General features: G+C 39.3%; 1 protein-coding gene across 3 annotated transcripts in view; it reads right to left on the bottom strand.

Annotated features, from left to right (window-relative positions):
* Window positions 1–19,103, bottom strand: part of zfr (zinc finger RNA binding protein) — a 67,971-nt gene that overhangs the window by 35,891 nt on the left and 12,977 nt on the right. For all 3 annotated transcript variants that reach the window (XR_015764332.1, XM_088009166.1, XM_088009167.1), the window contains exons 5-11: window positions 14,264–14,491; window positions 12,084–12,319; window positions 9,282–9,485; window positions 8,877–9,177; window positions 8,068–8,261; window positions 7,850–7,969; window positions 2,962–3,107 (exon numbers count right to left, since the gene is read on the bottom strand). Coding sequence is in view for 2 of the 3 variants with exons in the window: in XM_088009166.1 (XP_087865292.1) it covers window positions 2,962–3,107; window positions 7,850–7,969; window positions 8,068–8,261; window positions 8,877–9,177; window positions 9,282–9,485; window positions 12,084–12,319; window positions 14,264–14,491 (1,429 nt within the window). In the remaining variant the exon portion in view is untranslated. The remainder of the gene's footprint in view (window positions 1–2,961; window positions 3,108–7,849; window positions 7,970–8,067; window positions 8,262–8,876; window positions 9,178–9,281; window positions 9,486–12,083; window positions 12,320–14,263; window positions 14,492–19,103) is intronic.

The following is a 19,103-nucleotide window of genomic DNA, read 5'->3' as shown; positions in this document are numbered from 1 at the left end:
CTAGTTCATTAACCACTAACGCATTGGCCAACCACGACCGCATAAACTTTACAGGGAAAACAGAGCCAGGCTGGGCAGGCTGTTGAGAAACGCCCTACATATGCCCCTTTTCCACCGGCTCTACTTCAGCTTCTCGGCTTGGCTCTATTTCGGAGTGACCGCTTTTCCACCGGCCCAACTCGGCTCTGTAGCAGGGTGCCGTGTCCTGGCGGTGGGGGAGTACAGAGCCCCACCTCCAGGCGCCATGTGCTGTGCTTTGTTACTATGCAACCTAACGCAAGTAGTTTTTCTGATACAAAAGAAGAAGAGAGAGCTGAGCTATTTAGCCTGATCATGATTTTTCTGAGACTTCAAGAAAATGCGCGGTAGGAGGAATGCTGCGATGTGGCCAGGAGGATAGCTGATCTCTGCTGTCCTTTCCACCTTAGGAAAGCTGTGGCTCAGACTGTGCAGGTGAGCTAACGATTTTTGTATTAAGCTACTATAAAACTTGTAATAGTGCCTAATATACATGCACTAATGTTAGATTGTTTTGTTACCCTAGCTACAATCTGATGCTGTGAGTTTAAGCTTAAGCTGAGTCTAAGTTTGAGCTCTGTTTGTTCACAAATACTATTTAGTAAACTGCAATTATAACCGATTGCTTTTTAGGTTGATTAAACTACTCCCCCTCTCTCAGATTAAATCAAACATCTGTTAGAGGTGCTGATGTTTATAGCAACAAAAGGGGCCCCTAAATCAAAGTTAAAAAAAAGGGCACATTGGATCCAACTATATCATTGCCATCATATGTGGACAATGCAAAGCAAATGTAGAGTATTCCCCCCCCAAACAGGTTTAATGTTTCTGTTTCTTCTGCTGACAGTCCTGGAGGGCCGAGTTGATCTGAGACTAAAGCTTTACAGGTGGATAATATTAATGTCTCTGCCACAGTGTGGGACCTTTTAGATTTAGCTACAAGTTCAGCTACGTAGTAGCTAGTTTTAAGAGCTTTCTCATTTACCTTTGTGGTTTTTCTCATAAAAGTGGCCTGTTTCTCCATGTGTTTACGCAGGAGAACAAAATAGTCACCTTTCTTGTTTTGAAGCGAAGGGTGTTTTGTTTGGAGATGGTGTTTAAGCTTGCTTGGTACCATAGAACTGTTGGATAGCTTTTCACCACATACCAAGCACAATCCAGTCTGTGTCGTTGCGTCCCCGGTAAAAGTAAATCCAAATGAAATGTAACTCACTGTACTGTCTTGAGCTCATGGTATCTGCCTTCTTTTGATATCCACTTATACTAGGGCCTTCATCTGGGTCCGAATTTTGTCCAGGGACCAGATCGGAGTTAGTATTTTTTCTTTTCAAAAACTTTTCCATCACTGTCACATTCTTGCTACCTAGATGCAATGCTCGCACCGCTACATGTCACATTCATGCATCACTAATTCTCTTGTTTTAATGTACAAAGCTATGTTCCGTACTGCCATCTAGTGATAACGAAATTACATGATTATGCCGCTAGATACTAGTACGGCACAGACACTCGAAAATGGCATATTATTTGCAGATAATTAATTCGTTTTCAAAAAATCTTTTTAGACCAATTAAGTGAAATTGGATACTTTCCATGGCATATCACTAGTGTGCTGGAGAACAGTGGTTGAAAAACACTGAACTACAATATTAAAATAGAGACTTTGTTTATTTATTTTTCTTCTGTTTGCCTCAACTCTCCATGGAGCTCTGCCATCTCTGCTGGTAGCTGCTTCCTCCTGAAGGAGATCCAGTTGTTGTTCTGATGGTTCTCCTCAGGGAGGGTGTGCGAGATGTACATGCACACGCCTCACATCGTTCTTTGTTCACAGAGATAAATCATTCTCACTGTATGCTCAAAGCACACCTCTAAAAGCACAACTACGGGTTATAAATGTGCTTCACACTGAGCTAACCAGAGCAACGCTGTGGCTTTTGAACCTGACTTATACCTTAATGAAGAATTCTCCAAACATAATTCCTCACAGGGGGTTGATATAAATGTCCATACAGGTCAGCCTGTGTCCATTGTTTTAGTAAAAAGTGAGGCGTGCGATCTGCGCCGTTGTAAACTCCAGAGATCAAACCGCTACAGTGTGTGAGGTGGCCAACAGTGTGCACCAATCACAAGGTGTAATTGGCGCACACTGCTTTGTGCACTGGTGCAGAAACCCCATTAAAAACATGGTTGGACCAAGCTAGGGCATAAAAATTATATGTCTTACCTTAAATACGAGTGCTTGTCTAACTGTCCAATAAAATATCTGAAAATACAATTTAAACGGTATGAACCTAACCTGTTAGAAAGTGGTCACTGCAAACTCTTCTCGTCTTTTTTTGGTAAGTTTTTTCTTTAAAATCGGCTCCCTTGTGACCAACTACCTTCAGAACACGAAAATAACGTTTATTTTTCTATTAGAACAGTTGGAATATCTGCACATGGCACAGACTTTAGGCATTTTGAAGCTTGAGCACCAGAAGTAAAAAGGCTGCATTTACTTTCTGACCCCCCATCTGCATTGCGTGACGTCAGCACTATGTCATCTGCAACCCAGCAATAGGAGATATGGACTTATCGGATCACATTGCAGTATATTTGGCACCAGCACTATGGTATAGCAACAGCCTGGAGACTCTCGTGTCATAGCACTCGTCTCATGGTGCTGCCCAAACCAGTGAGAGGTGGAATTTACAGCTTTCACAGTTTACCGATGTATACGGTAAACGACCCATATCACGACAGCTGATATGGATCAGCTGTCGTGGGGCTGTCATAATTTTGTTACCGTCAATTCAAGGTTTCCGTTATCATCCATTTATCATCACTGAGGTGAACTGCTAAAGATGTCATGACATTGACTTTAGGTTATATTGCTCAGACCTAAGTGAAGTGCAATGATGTGCATGTAGTAAGTTTCACAGCCAATGCAGAGCAAATCCGTACCTCATTTCCATCCTCCAGCGCTCCTCCTCTTCTCTTCTTCTCCAGTACTCTTCTTTCTGCATCTGTTTTCTCATCTTTTCTTCCTGAATCTTTCGGGCTCGGATGCTGGGCTTGACCTCTACCTGCAGATCAGGATTTACCTTCTTCTACAAAAGAAAACAAACAAAAAAAAAAAGTTAATGCTGTGCAGTGTTAAGCCTGGTGGCCCACTATGCTTTACTAGGTCCCCACCAGGCCAAGCGTTGCTCGTTTTTGTTTTTAGAAAAATGAATAATAATAATAAAAAATATATATATTTTTTTTCTTCTTCAAATTAAACCCGGATTGAAAACGTCTCTGTTGCTCAGAGCGTTTCACTGGTGGAGCAAAGTTATTCCTAAAAGATAGTTTATGTATAAGTTTATAATTTATGCTTTTAAAGCCGGAGAGCAGGTCAATTTCACAGTTGGTGCCTCTGCGTGCTGTCGCTGCTTGATCTTTAAAATTTACCTCAGTCCAGACTGCGTGTGCGCCTCCTTTGAGTAAACTAGACACAGGCTGACCTGTATGGATATTTACGTTGTCGAGAAAAGTCGAGCTCAGCCCACTTCCCCATGCTGGAGATTTTAGTTTAATAATAACAATAAATAAAGTTATCTTTAAAACTGATTACACAGGTGATATCAAGACCCAACAGTAGAGTCAGACGGTAATAAAATTAATCTGGTTGTGTGTGTTGTTATTGTGTCCTGCTTTAATTCTACTTTTTTCTATATAATCATAAAAAAATCATAGTCAGGCAGAAAGAGAGTTATGCAACAGGAAGAGCAGGTTTCCTGGAAAAAGAGGAAGTTTCCAGCATGCAGTTATTAAAAATAGTTCAGACTGCTCATTTTGAGCACTAAAGGTTTAAGGAATAAAAACTAGACATTTTGAGTAATTGGATAAAACCCAGAGTAAAATACTTAAATTAATAATGATAACTTATGATCAAGCCGATAATTAATATTGGTTTAACCGGTGGTTGATGTTGGTTTGATTATAAGAATATTTACACTTACTCTTACACTTATGGAAGTACTTAAAGGAGAAAGAAGTAACTGTAACATGGTGTCAAATGATTAGAATAATGAATTATTCTTGGTTTCTTTTCAGAAATGTCTGTAATAACACATTATGATTATAAGAGTAACTAATAAGTAATGATTATTATAATATTATAAATGAATGCTAAACCAGATAAACTAAAAGGTTATAAATGTGATTTTGACATTGAACTTGAAATGTGGTGAAATGTGTAACTGTAACTAAAGGTCACTGATGTTGTGTTGGAGGTAGATGGTAGGTGAAAGGTCAGGGAGAAAGAGGAACTGATGGGAGAGCGGAGGTGTCCAACGCCTTATTGCTAAACTTCAACTTACCTAAGAGAAGGTTAGACACAAGAGGGCTGTTGAGCAACCTGGGACACTGGTACAGACATCAGGTCATGTCCAAAGATGGTGATGGATATGAGATTATCGGTCCAAGCAGTCAGCCAATGAAACAGGCACAGCAACAAAGCTAGCCAATGCAAATGCACCAAAAGGGTGGGTATATCCTATATAAGGTGAGTGCAAAGAGGAGTCTTTGGTTGGATCCTTCAGGCAGCTTCGAGCCAAGATCGAGATGGACAAAGATCTCTGCAGCTGAAGAAGAGCCGGGGCCACAGAACCGAAGACTGTTCTGCACATGGGGACCAACCCGTTAGCCCCGCAACATGTGGCTTCAAATTGCACTTTTCTCAGCTGGGTTCGAGACCCCAAAGACAAAGCCAAAGACAAAGACCAAGGCAAAGATGAAGATAAAGACAAAGATAAAGAACAAAGGCAAAGAGGAAGAACTGGTGTGTTCCTTCCATGAGACCAGCTCATCTACATCTCCATGGACCAGAAAGATCGTGAGACGAAGAGAAAGGAGCTACAGAGCTGCAAGACAAGAAGCTGAGGACCACTATGAGCATGAGGAAGTCACCCTGAGGCCCGAGATCTGCCGCTCTGACTCAGTACTCTTCCTGTACTGGGAGCCTCCTGATGCTGCAACGCCTTTTTCATCATCAGGCCAGTTCTGGGGTTCAAAATGCCAAACACCGTCCGTCTCTCTCAAAGTTTCCTTGTTTAGTTCACAGTGTCAGCATTAGGGAAAGATAGGCTAGATTATTGATTTTACTTATTTGATTATTTCTGCTACTGATTTAAGCTGTACTGACCCTTGCAAAATTGCCTTACTAATAAAATAATTAGCATCAAGAAAATCTAAAAGATGTTGTGGACATTCAGTTAATGAGTCACCTTAAAGTTCTTTGATGGTTGTAAAATAGCTATGAAGTTTGATTCTGGGAGGAGAAAGTGGAAAATGTTTTATAGGTTGCTTTTAGCCAAAACTAAAACAACACCCTTGGGACTCGCCCGAGTCACTAAAACCAACCTGGTTCAATAACAAGTGCAAGTTGTAATAAGAGAAAGAGCGACCGTTAACAGGTGTGCTCTGTGAAACTAGCTGATTCCGGGCTACTCTATCTGGCTAGTTCACAGGGTGAAAAAGGGTGGGACATCTGGATGAAGGTCGTCAGAAACCAGGCTAGTCTTTCTCGCACCCAGCTTAAACAGAGTTTACTTCAGTTCTGGGTAGGGTAAATCTCGGCAGATTTAGGAAACTCAATTCACCCGTTAGACGGAGAGCTGGGAGCAACATCTCCCTCCTCTCAGAAGAGGAAGTAGAGAGAGAGAAGGGGGGGGGGAGGTGTTGTGCAACAACAACGTCAACCCCCTGTGTGGAATTATGTTTCTTTGAAGAAATCAAGGTAAGAGTCCAAAACCCACCATGTTAGCTCTGGTTGCTTAGCTCAACATGAACTGCAGGAATAACTTGTAGTCGCGCTTTCAGAGGCATGTGATGAGGGAGTGGTAGAATGATTTATCTTTGTGAACAAAGATTTATGTGGGGCGTTTACATCTTAAAACGCTGCCCAGCGCTGTCTTCCCTGTAAAGTTTATGCATGTCTTCCTGTTTGGCCGGTGCGTTAGTTGTTAACGAACCAGTGCTAACCGCTCATCACGCAGGTTCTGCCCAGTGAGTGAGTGAGTGAGTGAGTGAGGACAGACAGACAGACAGACAGACATATACACAGTGAACCCTCGCTATAACGCGGTTCACAGAATTTTCTTTACAGTGCATTGTGTTCTGTGTCCTGATTGGCTAAACAGTCTCTGTGGTTCTTCTCTACCTATGTGCCAGTAATGTTACGGTATTTAAATATAAGTAATACACATTGGTCATTCAGGAGACGAAAACTGAAACTTTGAATGCCTGCTGAAAAAAACTGGCCAGAAGCAGCGCAAAACCCGACCAGAGGCTCGCTTGATGAGATCCATCGCTCTGCCGTAGATACAGTTGTGAATCTAGGGGCAGGTTGGAGGAGACGCTTTAATGACACGACTCCGGATCACATTAAGGCCCGATTGATGCACACGCACATCCGCTGATCTGAAAACAGGTTTTGTTCTTTGGTTTCAATGTAGAGTATTTTATTATGCTGTATAATAATTGTAAAAACTAAAGGTAACTCTACTTTGCGGATTTCACTGATATATATATATATATATATATATACACACACACACACACACACACACACACTTTTTTTTCCCTGTATTATTTTTTCCGGTTACATGATGCATCAAACTGTATCAAATGATTTGTCCACTTAATCAGCCAGAGTTCATGCGCGCGGCTTTGCGGAGATCAGAAAAACTCGTCCCATAACCTTGAGCAACTAATAATTAAGTTGCTCAGGGTAGTTTATTCAAAACTCAACAGAAACGAAATGGAAGAGCTACTAAAGCCACATTAGCAGCATTCAATTAAATCCCCTGTTTGCAGTGCAGTGGCTTTAACTCATCATACAGGGCCAGTCCAAGGCTTTATGAGGCCTTTAGCAGAATTTGATTTTGGGGCCCCTCTTGCTGCTAAAAACATCAGCACCTCTAAGTTTCTGTGTTAGATTTAGTGAAATCTGGAAGAGTAGTTTAATTGGCCAACCTAAAAAACAACCAGTTATAATTGCAGTTTACTAATTTGTATTTGTATTTGTGAACACAGCTCAAACTAAAAGATTAAACTCACAGCATCAGAGTATAGCTATGTTAAAACAATCTAACTATGAATATTGTTCTTTGAACTTATATAAAGTAAACATGACTGCTCCTTAAAATCTTGCATTTAAATGTTAATTTAAAATATTTTAATTTATGTATGCTGAAACCATTATATCAAATTTAGCAGCATTGATAATCTCAATAAACACATTTTTAATTTGTACCTGTGGTCTGTGTTAAAATATTAGCCCTGGGGCCCTGAAACCCTGGGCTAAGCCCTGATGGAGCCGCTGACTTAATTTGGATTAAACAGAAGTGCAAATAATTCATATTCATTTTAATTGTATTTTTTGATTTGATGTTTTTAAGACAAGTTGTGGGTTTAGATAGCATTTCACTTGTGATGTTTTCCAGTAACATACAAGTACCCCATAATGTTTTTACTTTTCCTGTCTACTTAACATCTTTTAATATGAAAACACGATGGATCACGTCCACCGGCCTTAAGTTTTCTGGTGGAAACCCTGCTGTGATATGACGATACTTTGAGGCAGGCATGTCACTCAACGCTTTGGGAGGTATGGCTCAGCTGTTCCAATAACTTAAGTTACTGTTCTTTTAATTTGTTTGATGTGAACAAACTAGTTTTAATCTGTCAGTATGCATTGCTTATGTAGTCCTTAATCATCTTCATACATTGAGTTCAATTTAAATTCTCCAAGATTTTGCAGAGATTGAAGGAAAATTCACTGCAGCAAAGTTAACCAGCCACCAACCTTATACTGGAGGCGATGCCTCCGACCCTTCAGGTGCATTTCTTTTGCGTTGGGATCGTTGAAGCTACATTCACACAGCTTGCAGTGAAAGCGAATGACTTTTCCTTCATCATTTCTGACCTGCAAGAAAACGTTCACAAAATCCACTCTGAGCCAACGTAGATATAAACCACAAGCATAGGTTGATTATGCATAAGCATTTGTTTATAAACACCTACTTCTTCCACATAGTCATGACCAACAGGCTGGACGTCACTCTGCAAAGCAATAAGTGCCGATGTGGACAGAGAATCACAGAGATCAGCCTTAGCATCTGGGGAAGCAGGAGAGGGCGCGGCCGGCTTACAAGTATCGCCTTTGACTTCTTCTCTTATCTCCTCTATCTTTCCTGTCGTCTGTAATTTACTTCCAGCTGAAATTGACAAAACATCAAATATGAAACTGAACATCCAAACCTGAATCCAATGCAAAATCATAAGAAATATTTTCAAAATGTATTTAATTACACTTCTTTATATTAGTTGTGTTTATATCGAGTTTTTGTTGGAAATGGAATCTCCATAAATTATTATGAATTTACTGAAATGGTACACATATTGGGAAGCAGGACATTTTGAACCAGCTCAGTCAGACCTTTTCGGTTTTCGTACATTCGTACATATCACAATGTACAAAAATTATTTCTGCATCAAAACATAGCCACGGATGTCTGCTTCGAAGAAATATTAGTTATTGTTTTACAGGTTTTTTTTTACACCCTGACCACAGGCATGTCACCACTTCATTGGGCTCCATATAGAATATTTTCAGCTTTGTCTCTCTCCTCATCTTCTAGTGTGTTCATACAACGGATTCAAATTCACACAGCTTTTTTTGCAAGGTACAGCAATTTTTCTAGTTTTATATTGTTTTACGTCTAACTTTTCTACACAAACATTGTTTTAAAGGAAATGGAATCTATATTCATTGATTCTCCTGTAGTGTAAATATTTTATAATTAAAGGCAAAATGAAGAAAGTTTACTAACCAACAAAATTAATCTTCGGGTTGTTGACTTTCTTGCCAGGTGCCGCAGAACAGGCAACAGAGAGACTGCTGGCCAGTGGATTCTTGGTAACCACAGTGCTGCTGGTTATGTTGACAGCTTTCAGATAGGGGGCGCTAGTGCTGGAGGAAGAGTTGGAAGACAGACACAAAGAGCTGGAAGTGCTGGAACTGCTAAGGGAGGTCTTGCCAGTAGCAGAAGCACTAGAGGCTGATGTCTGAGCGATCATACTGGGCTCTGTGGAAGGAATGGGCTTTCCAAGTTTGGTATGAAGTTTCACAACCTGCAAGAAGAATTCAGCATTTGAAATGAGAAATGAAAGTCTGTGTGAAACCTTCTCCAAGTTCCAAGTAGACAGAGTGTTGGTTTATGTCCTGACATCCAAACCTTCTGGTGCTTGGCTCCTCGAATATGGGCGGCATAAGCGTCAGCTCCGGTACACGAAACATCACAAAGTTCACAGCGAAGTTGGTTCTGAGCGTTCCGGGACAGCACCCCTCCTGCAGCGCTGCTGCTGCTGCTGCCCTGCGACACTTTCAGTGCTGCTTCCTTCTTCTTATGCTTCTGGCCTTCCAAATGCTCTTTATAAGTCTAATGGTAAGACGGAGAAAATGACGGGGAATTTATTTTTTTTTTGTATCTGCATATTGACAACACTGTTAACTACGTGTGTGCACTTATTGTTAAAAGTTTTTAGTGTGACCAGAGATTTGATCTATCAATGTATCAATAAATTTCAATTAATGTTAATAACAAAACTCACAGCATCATCAAAAATTTTATTTTTACTACTTTCTCCACAGTTTATTCCTTCGGAGCATCCACGTGTAAATCCCACAAGGGATATACACGTGGACAAAATTATCGGTACCCCTCGGTTAATGAAAGAAAAACCTATAGTGGTCACACAAATAACTTGAATCTGACAAAGGTAATAATTAGGCCAGTCACGATAAATTTTGCTGAGCGATTGTCTAAAAAATTATTGCTGCGATAAATGATATTGTTTCAAGACCTTTTGACACTGATTTAATGGAAATGACGTAATAATGTCATTTAATAATTTCCTGCCATAGATAGATACACTTTATTTTAAAAAGAACACATAACACTGGAACTGATAAACTAAACAACCAAAAACAAAAATAAAATGGATTCTGTCTCCATTAACAAAAAACGTACTTGAATAAAAACTGAAGCCAAAGTGGAAATAAATACTGCATTCAACCAAAAGAGTGCAGATTATGAAGTTTGTATACTATATTGCCCTTCAGTAATCACTAGATTTAAATAGAGAAAATGAGCACATCCGACTACCTGACGCAATAGTTCATACTACATGGGTTTTTTTGCCCCTATTTTCCCCTTACGACAATCTTAGAATGTTGGCTGTTCTAAGATTGTCGCTGGTGATTTCGTAACCGATCATCATGTAGTGTGATTTAGATCCTCCTGATCTAAATCAGGGGTTTTCCCTGACTGGGAGCTTAATGCAGCCTGTTGAATGTGACAGGTAGCCAATCAGAACGTGCAGATTCTCCTTGTGCTTTCTGAGGGGAAATTACGGAGGGGAATCCCAAACAGCTGACCCGAAGTCCAGTGGACATTGGAGATAATATGTGGAAACAACAATATTATTTATTCAACATTTCGTACAAAGAAGATAGAAATGACAAGGGGAGGAGCTGGAGCCAAATTGCTACCGCAGTTGATAAACCCGGTAACTTTTCAGCTTTTCTTCGTTAACGTGACAAAAATAGGTTATAATGATTTTCATTCAGTCAGGACTTTACGTTGACTCTAGCCACATGGGTCACAGGTATATTCTAGTAAAGCATTGATTAATGCCTGGTTTTAAAATAAATTAACTGGACTTGTAGCCATTATTTATACTGGAAATTGTTTATTTATATTTCGAATAATACTGTTTTTTGGTATTTCTATATTCACTTGATTTTACTGTGTATATATAGTTTTTCATATTGGTTTTGCTTTTTATACTGCTGTAACAATGTAAATTTCCCCACTGCGGGATTAATAAAGGAATATCTTATCTCATCTTATCTTATTTTGTGCCCATGTGGCTGGACACCACACGGCACGAGAACCTGATCGAACCATTATACCTAGAGTTTCTGTCGGCTAATGTGTGGTCTCAGGTTTTGAAAATGGGCCGACAATCGGCCGACAACTTGTGTAGTGTGCGCTGGACATTACACTAAGGAAATGAGGAAGGGAAGGTCAGTGGAGAGCACCGGAGGCGAGACTTTTTTCATTCAGTGTCATCAACAGAAAGAAAAATAGGCAGGAAGAGACGATAAAGCCAATAATTAAAATGAGGTAGATGGGTTTAATTTATCGTGCGATTAATTGATTTGTCGTTTATCGCGACAGGCCTAGTAATAATAAATAAAACTTCTATGAAAATAAATAAATAAAAGTCAGACATTCAAACATGCTTCAACAGAATTATCTTAAAAAATAAACTCATGAAATCGGCCTCAAATACAAAAACTTTCAAGGTGTATGAATAAGTCTGAATAAGTACCTCTATATGAAAAGAAAAATTGTATTTTGTTGTAAATAAAATAAACCTTCTAAACTCAATCAACTCAACCAATTGACCTTCTGTATTTCATCAACTCTGGTCTTTTTGACAGATAACACCACGTGGAATGCTGGAGTAGCTTCTCAGTCACTGAAGTGCTTCAGACATTAAACGGAGGATGTTGTCTGAGGATGAGATTTAATTTTCTAATATCCACTCCCATTTTCCAATTGCTCCATTATTGACTATCAAAGTCACTATTGTCACATTGTCATTGTTGTGTGATTATTCAAGTTTTACCCCCGTCACTTCCAATCATATTCAGAACTGAAAAAGCCTTTTGGATCAGAGGTGAAACATTCAAAAAACAATTTAAAAAGTTCAACTGCCTTCTACTTGGGCACTTAGGAACCCCGAGTGAACTAACACTGCAACAAATAAAAAAAATTGATTAAGAAATCTGTGTAAGCTACACAAGCCCACTCCTCTAACTAGTCTAGTTTGACAATTATTGTTAGCAGCGCAAAAAGGGAATATAAGGAGGCTTGCAAGAGAAAAAGAAATCTGTGCCGCAAAGTTGAGAGTTTCTTATCCATGTTCTATGTTATGGTGACCATACAGTCTGCTTTCAGTGAGCTTACCTGTGGGCCAGCACAGCTGATCTTGCAGACATCACAGTAGTGTATCTGAGTGGGTTTGGGTGGCTGCTTGGGTCGAAGCTGCTTACTCTGGAATGTGGGTTTCTTAGGGAAAGTGTTTCCTGACCAGGCAGCTGTTGCTGCCACTGCTGCAACTGCCTGCTTCTGCTGCTGCTGCTGTTGGTAGTAGCTGGAGGCTGCTGAGTACACAGCTGCTTCATAGCCCGAGTACGACGTTCCTAGTCAAAAATAAATAAATAAAAAATCTTGTAGTCTTTTTATTTGCTGTAGGATTCAATGCTTTTTTCTTTTTAATACACAAATTCATTCCAAATGTCACATCTAAGCATTTCACCAGTCATTTACAGAAAAATATAAAATCAATTCAGATTCTAGAATACAGACTCCAATTCAATTACATTCATTCCAATTTGTTCCTATTTTGATACAATGAAGTCAAATAATTTTATAATAGCAAAACTACCTCTTAACATTGCCATGATGGTAAAATTTCAGAACCAATAGCAGTAGTAAGAAAAATGTTGAAGGTAAATTTGGAGATATAATGTTCTTTTTCACAAAGATTAAAAAAACAAAAAAAAAAAAACAAACAGTGTGATAATTAATAATTACTAAAATTAGAGGTAGAACCAATTAGCTATCTCAGCACCTATTCAGAAACAGAAATAGATGACAGGAAGAGTTGGTTGTATTGATTTCATAGTTTGAAGTGTATAACAGATTCAGTTGTTTTAATTTCAAAAACTACTTAGACTCATCTAAGCCTGCATGATATCAGGAAAAATATGTAATCTAGCATGTTTTCTACCTCATCACTGCTGATACAGCAGCTTTACTCATAGTTTTGAGTTTTTGGCCTTAAGATGCTTTGCCACAGTTGTAATGTTACTCAAACTCTAAAGCAGTTAGTACCATGCTTCAGATTTTATTGTTAGACCGTTCACAAGAATCTTTGCCATTTTTAAACTTCCAGCTGCACTTCACCGTTTGGTTGCTCAGTCAAGGGGATGCTGCATAAAGTTATGCGCTAAAGTAGGGAGAGATGAAGACCTCAGCTTCCATTGATTTTGATTTAAATTAGAATCTAGAAGAATTTACATTTTTTGAGTATACTGAAATTTGAGCTACTGACAGAAAACTGGAAAACAGTACCGTTGCCAATACATTAGCATTTTTTAATATTAACAGGTTCCAATGCCCTGAATATACAGAACAGCGATATATTTGTTTTCTCCTCTCTTCCGACGTAAACATGAAAGACTTCATTTCTACACTTAAACGGTTTTCTAAAGTGGATTTTCAATTGAAGCAGGAGATAATAACTAAAGGAAGACCAACACCGGAGCCCTGCCAAACCCCTAACATTTCTGCAGATATTTAACTAAATTTTGTCATAGGACAACACTGACAAAATGACACTTTGACACAATGAAAAGTAGTCTGTGTGCAGTTTATATAACAGTATAAATTTATTCCCTCGAAATAACTCTATATACAGCTGTTAATGTCTAAACCAACAGCAACAAAGTCTCGCAAGTGTCATTATTGTCCCATGAAAATATATTCATCAATATCTGCAGAAATATGAGGGGTGTACTCACTTTTGTGATACACTGTATTAAAGTCAAAAACTACTGCACTCGACAAAGCTTTGTCAATTTAAATAATACACATTTCCCTTGAGCTGAATGTAGAGTCATAGAATATATCAAATCACAGTCATCCAAATAATAAGTATGTAAAATATTCCAATTGTCCAAAAATATAAAAAACACCCATTGCATATTATGTTTTAACACCTTAACATCCTGTCATGCCAACAATTTTAGATTTGGCCTCTTTAATCAGTTTTCGCTGAGTTTGATACCCAGATTCGATGTCCACTTTAGTGATTGAGTTGATGACCTCAGTGAGAGCAACAATCAAACTGTGTTGATAGAAAATAAAGAAAACATAAGACAAGAAAAGGCAAGTTAATCAGAATCAGTATCATCGGTGCAACACTCTTTAAATATCCCACTTGCAGGTTTTCCTGATGAGGTGTAGCCATGATACAGTCCCTGACCGTCTCTTTCTTAGGGTCTTATGGCTGTGGAAAACCAGGTCAGAGAATCATCTTTACCCAGACAAATTGCATAAAATCCAAACTGACAATCATTTACCAGAGTAGGTGACAGCATTGGTGCTGTATGTTGGGCTTTGGGAGTAAGAGGGAACAACTGAGGCTGCAGCCGCTGCAGCTGCCACTGGCTGAACACTGGAAGTCACCGGGAAGATGGAGAAGGTGGATGAAGCTGGACTGGCAGCAGCTGGCTTGATGACAGTAACCTGGCGATTCTGTTGGCTCTGGGTGTAGGATGTTACACCTTGACTATATACAGCTTTGGGAGCTACACAAAAAAAAGTTATATAAGTTTAATGTATACCTTAAGTCAAGATTATCATATCAGATTTAATGGGCTCAGCTACTATTTGTGTACAAAAAAGCAGACAGTAGAATGCACAGTCTAGTTCAGAGTAGCGATGCAGCAAATAAGTCAGTAGCTGCGTTTCCATTAATCATAAAATTGTGCAAATTGACATTTTGAAATAGCTAATGAATACATGCCAATTTTGGAAAAAAAAAAGAAGTTTTTTTTATTTTAAAAAATTGTTGGCAACACTTTGACGGGTTGTGAATAAGACCGTCATGACACCATCATAAACATGACGTAACACCTGTCATGAACATGAGCAAGTCTTCATGAATATTTATGACTCTTGTCAAAGTGTCAATCAGTAAATCATGACACTTAATACAAAGTTGACATTATTCAAAATGTCTTTAGTTATTGACAACTTAACATTAACCAAGAAATCATGATCTGACATAAATGTGTCATAAAAGTATTACTGATTAAACTTTAAAAAAATATGTAGCTTTATGTTAAAGCTAAAGTTTAATCAGTAATACTTTTATAACAAATATATGTCGGATCATGATTTTTTTGGTTAATGTCAAGTTGTCATAAAGACATTTTGAATAATGTCAACTTTGTATTAAGTGTCATGATTTACCGAATGACACTTTGACAACAGTCATTAATATTCATGAAGACTTACTCATGTTCATGACAGGTGTTATGTCAAGTTTACGACGGTGTCATGACAGTCTTATTCACAACCCATCAAATAAAGTGTTACCAAATTGTTGAACTGGGATAAGGTGTTTTTTTCCCGGCCATATTGAAACAGTTGTATTTTACAGAACTGCAATGGAAACACTTTTTCACCTCACACAAGTTACGTGATCAACAGTCAAATGTTACTATTGAAGAAGATGGCGAAAAGTCGCAAAGTAGTAAGAGATGATTTTTTTTTGTTTTGTTTTTTCCAGACAATGTGCAGCTGGCTCCACCAATGACAGCATCGCACAGTCATTCCAAAGTGTTGCAATGTGTTGGGTGAAATCTACGTGTGACAGAGTGGACATTAGAGGTGACTGCACCCCCTCCCTTTTCTTACTTTGTTTAAAGACTGCACTTCTCCTCAGACTCGGGCTGGGAGATGCGTTGAACTGCAGTTGCAGCAGATCGCCACCAGTGGGCACTTAGAGCACAGTTAGTGCTCCTGACTGGCGAGCCAACGGCAATTTAGCATAGTAACTGCTGGTCAGCAGAGGCGCTCACTGTCGCTCTTGTTTCTTAACAGGTAAACATCAATTAGCACCATTTGTGTTGACGGTCTCTTATGGGGGAAGTGAGCTGGATGGAGTGGCGAGATATTTGTGTGGAAGTTTTGAGTGAACAATTCTTTGATTTATATTGTAAATATATGTTTGTGAGGAGAGCCAATGGCAACTTAGTGTAGTAACGGCTGGTCAGCGGAGGCGCTCACTATTGCTCTTGTTTCTTAACAGTGTTCAACAATAAAATAACCTGCATAAAACCAAACCGACTAAGTGTGCAACAAAAATTGGTGGCCCATACGGGGATCAGCGGTGCTTCAGGAAAGATAGAGAGACTGTGGCACACCAGCGATGGCGTTGGAGCAACTGCAAGACCAGTTGAGTGACGCCCTGGTGCGGTTGAAAGTGAACCAGCTACAAGAGGTGTGTTCATATGGAAAAGTCTCAGCAGAAAATCAAACCAGAAAGCACAAGCTGATCAGACTAATAAATGCAGCTGTAGATACAGTGAGGAACAGGATGTGGCACTTGAATTCCTCAGCAGATTAATATCAAAAGCTAAAGAAGTGAGCGAATGAGATGTCACAGATGGTTGATACTGTGAATCTGCTTTTACAGGTTTGCAAGAACAATATGCAGCATTACAGCTAAGTTTCCAGGCCGCAACAAAGAAATTAGAGGGAGAAATGGCAAAATTGGAAAATAAAGTGAAAAAACAGGAAACATCACCACTTCCAACACAACCTGCCAACCCCTTTGCAGCACGTCCACCAGAAGTTACAATAAGAAGAGAGTTTAAAATTAATGGCCAAATTGGAGAAAGAGGTCCAGAGACAAACTGTCCTATTCAAACCAGATCCATCAGACTGAAATGGGCCTAAAAAGAAATCACAGTGAAGTGGAGATCATAGAGGCTGTGGTCAGAGCTATTAGCCCAGGTTTACCCCTCTGTGAGCAGTGGTTTTCAACCACTGTGCCACGGCACACTTGTGTGAGTGATCGTCAGGTGTGCCGTGGAATTTATCCAATTTCACCTACCGTATATCCCAGACTATAAACTGCTACTTTTTTCCTACACTTTGAACATGCGGCTTTTCTGTGGATTTTTCTTCAACCACCAGGGGGCTCTTTAGCAGGAAGTGAATCATTGGAAGTCAAAATTGGAAATCAAAGAAGAAAGCGCTAATATTCATAAACAAGCACATGCTAGCAGCAGGCACGACGGAGAAATGTTTTCAAACTCATATGATGCAGCTTCTAAGTTGAGGAGTATCGATCTGGCAGTACAGGAGGGAAATAAAGCCGCTGTACGTAAACTCGGCATGAACAAAACCGGATTTGGAGACGGAGAACTGCGTCCTTAATATATCCAGGAGTTATTAGGACGCAGCCCTCTGCTCCCTCTGCTGGGTCCTTTTGGAAAACCGAGAGCAGCAGAGATGCCAGCGGCCTGTAGCCCGGTGCGGCTGATATTTGTACGTTTCCGGAGGAGGCGGGGTTCAAAAAATTTGAAGGTACGGTTTATAGTATGGTGAGCTCATAGTCTGGAAAAGGTAAGGTAAGGTAATTTTATTTATATAGCACATTTTCAGCAACAAGGCAATTCAAAGTGCTTATGGTAATTGGTCTTAAAAGATTTTTTGAAAACGAATTAATTATATCTGCAAATAATGGCGTCTTTGACTGTCTCTGCTGTAGTAGTGACTAGTGGCGTAATCATGTAATTTTATTATCACTAGATGGCAGTAGGTACAGAGCATTTTACATTAAAACGAGAATTAGTTTTAATGTAAAATGTAAAATGTAAAATGTAAAATTCATGCATCACACACGAGTGTGTGATGCATGAATGTACTAACATTCATGCATCACACACGAGTGTGTTGTTTCTGTTCAGGTGTATTTTTGAAGTGGACATGTTAAGTGCAATTTGAAATAAGAAATGTAAAATATGATAAAAATACATTTTGTGTTTATTTTATTTCTATTCAAGAGACTTTGATAAGAATTAGTATATATGTAATATAGGCGGCTACAGAGTATCTTTGTTTGGATTTTTGGTTGGTGGTGTGCCTCGGGATTTTTTTCAATTAAAACAATGTACCTTGGCTCAAAAAAGGTTGAAAAACACTGTGCTAGAGATCAAAACAGACCTTACTATTGCACAGCTGCGTACAATATTGAAGGGACAGTACAAGGAAGACAACTCCACTGACTTGTACCATCGTCTAATTAACATTACACAGGTTAGTAATGAGTCTCCACAAAATTTCTTGTTTAGATCAATAGTTAAAAGAAAGATTGCTCGCTGCATCTAGAGAACCTGGTTCAGAAGGGGATTATGGCCCAGAACTGATTCAAAAGAAGTTTCTGAGAGCAGTAGAAACAGGACTTATTAATGATAATGTTAAACACCAGCTCAAGAACTTCCTGGATGATCTGACAGTTACAGATGATGTACTGATAGCAAAGACTAATGAGGCAGCCAGCATTGAATGGGAAAGGCAACAGAAGTTCAGGAGCAACAATAAAGATCTGAAAGTGATGGAGGTTAGAGCAGAAGCACAGTCAGCTCCCAAAACAACAGTTGGAGCAATTTGGGAGCAAGAACAGCCATCTTCCACTGGGATAAAGAATAAAACTGGAAAAGTGCAATCATCTGCCTCTCACACAGAAACTGAGCTCTTAGACACCATCAGACAACTTAAAAGTGAGATGCAAGACATCAGGAGACTGGTTAATGACTCATTTACCTCTCAAGACCAAGTCGGAGACGTGGCTGTAAACATTGCCAGGATAATAATAGGAGAGTTTTGTTGATCATTGCTTCAAATGTGGACAAAGTGGGCATCTATCACATGGGTGTAGATTTGTTAAAAACACATCAGATAGGCCCGGAGAAGCAGATATGTCTGTGAGCAGTGTGACATCTGTACCAGCAACAGGAGATGACAAAAAGGAAAATGGCCAAACAGAAAATGGACACAAGCTTACCACTGACATCACACACCATTCAGAACCTAAGTGTATGGAAGCAGTGAGACACGCAGCACCTGAGTTAAATGAGAATGTTAGTATCAACCTCCTCTCCAGTGGCGGAGCTAGACTTTTAACGTTGGGGGGGGCCAAGGCTATCTCGAGTGGGGCGGCAAAATGAGAATATATATATATCTATATATATATATATATATATATATATATATATATATATATATATATATATATATATATCAGTGACGTGCGGTCAGGGGAGGCAGGTGAGGCAGAGCCTCACCTGTCATCATGGAAAAATAATATATACTAATAAAGCCATTTATATTGCTATTTTCACCCTG

The sequence above is a fragment of the Poecilia mexicana genome, unplaced genomic scaffold, assembly GCF_051168715.1.
Source record: "Poecilia mexicana isolate PSO_F unplaced genomic scaffold, ASM5116871v1 scaffold_9, whole genome shotgun sequence".
Classification (NCBI taxonomy): Eukaryota; Metazoa; Chordata; class Actinopteri; order Cyprinodontiformes; family Poeciliidae; genus Poecilia; species Poecilia mexicana.
Note: the sequence above shows the minus strand (reverse complement) of the source record. Positions and strands in the feature narration are given on the sequence as shown.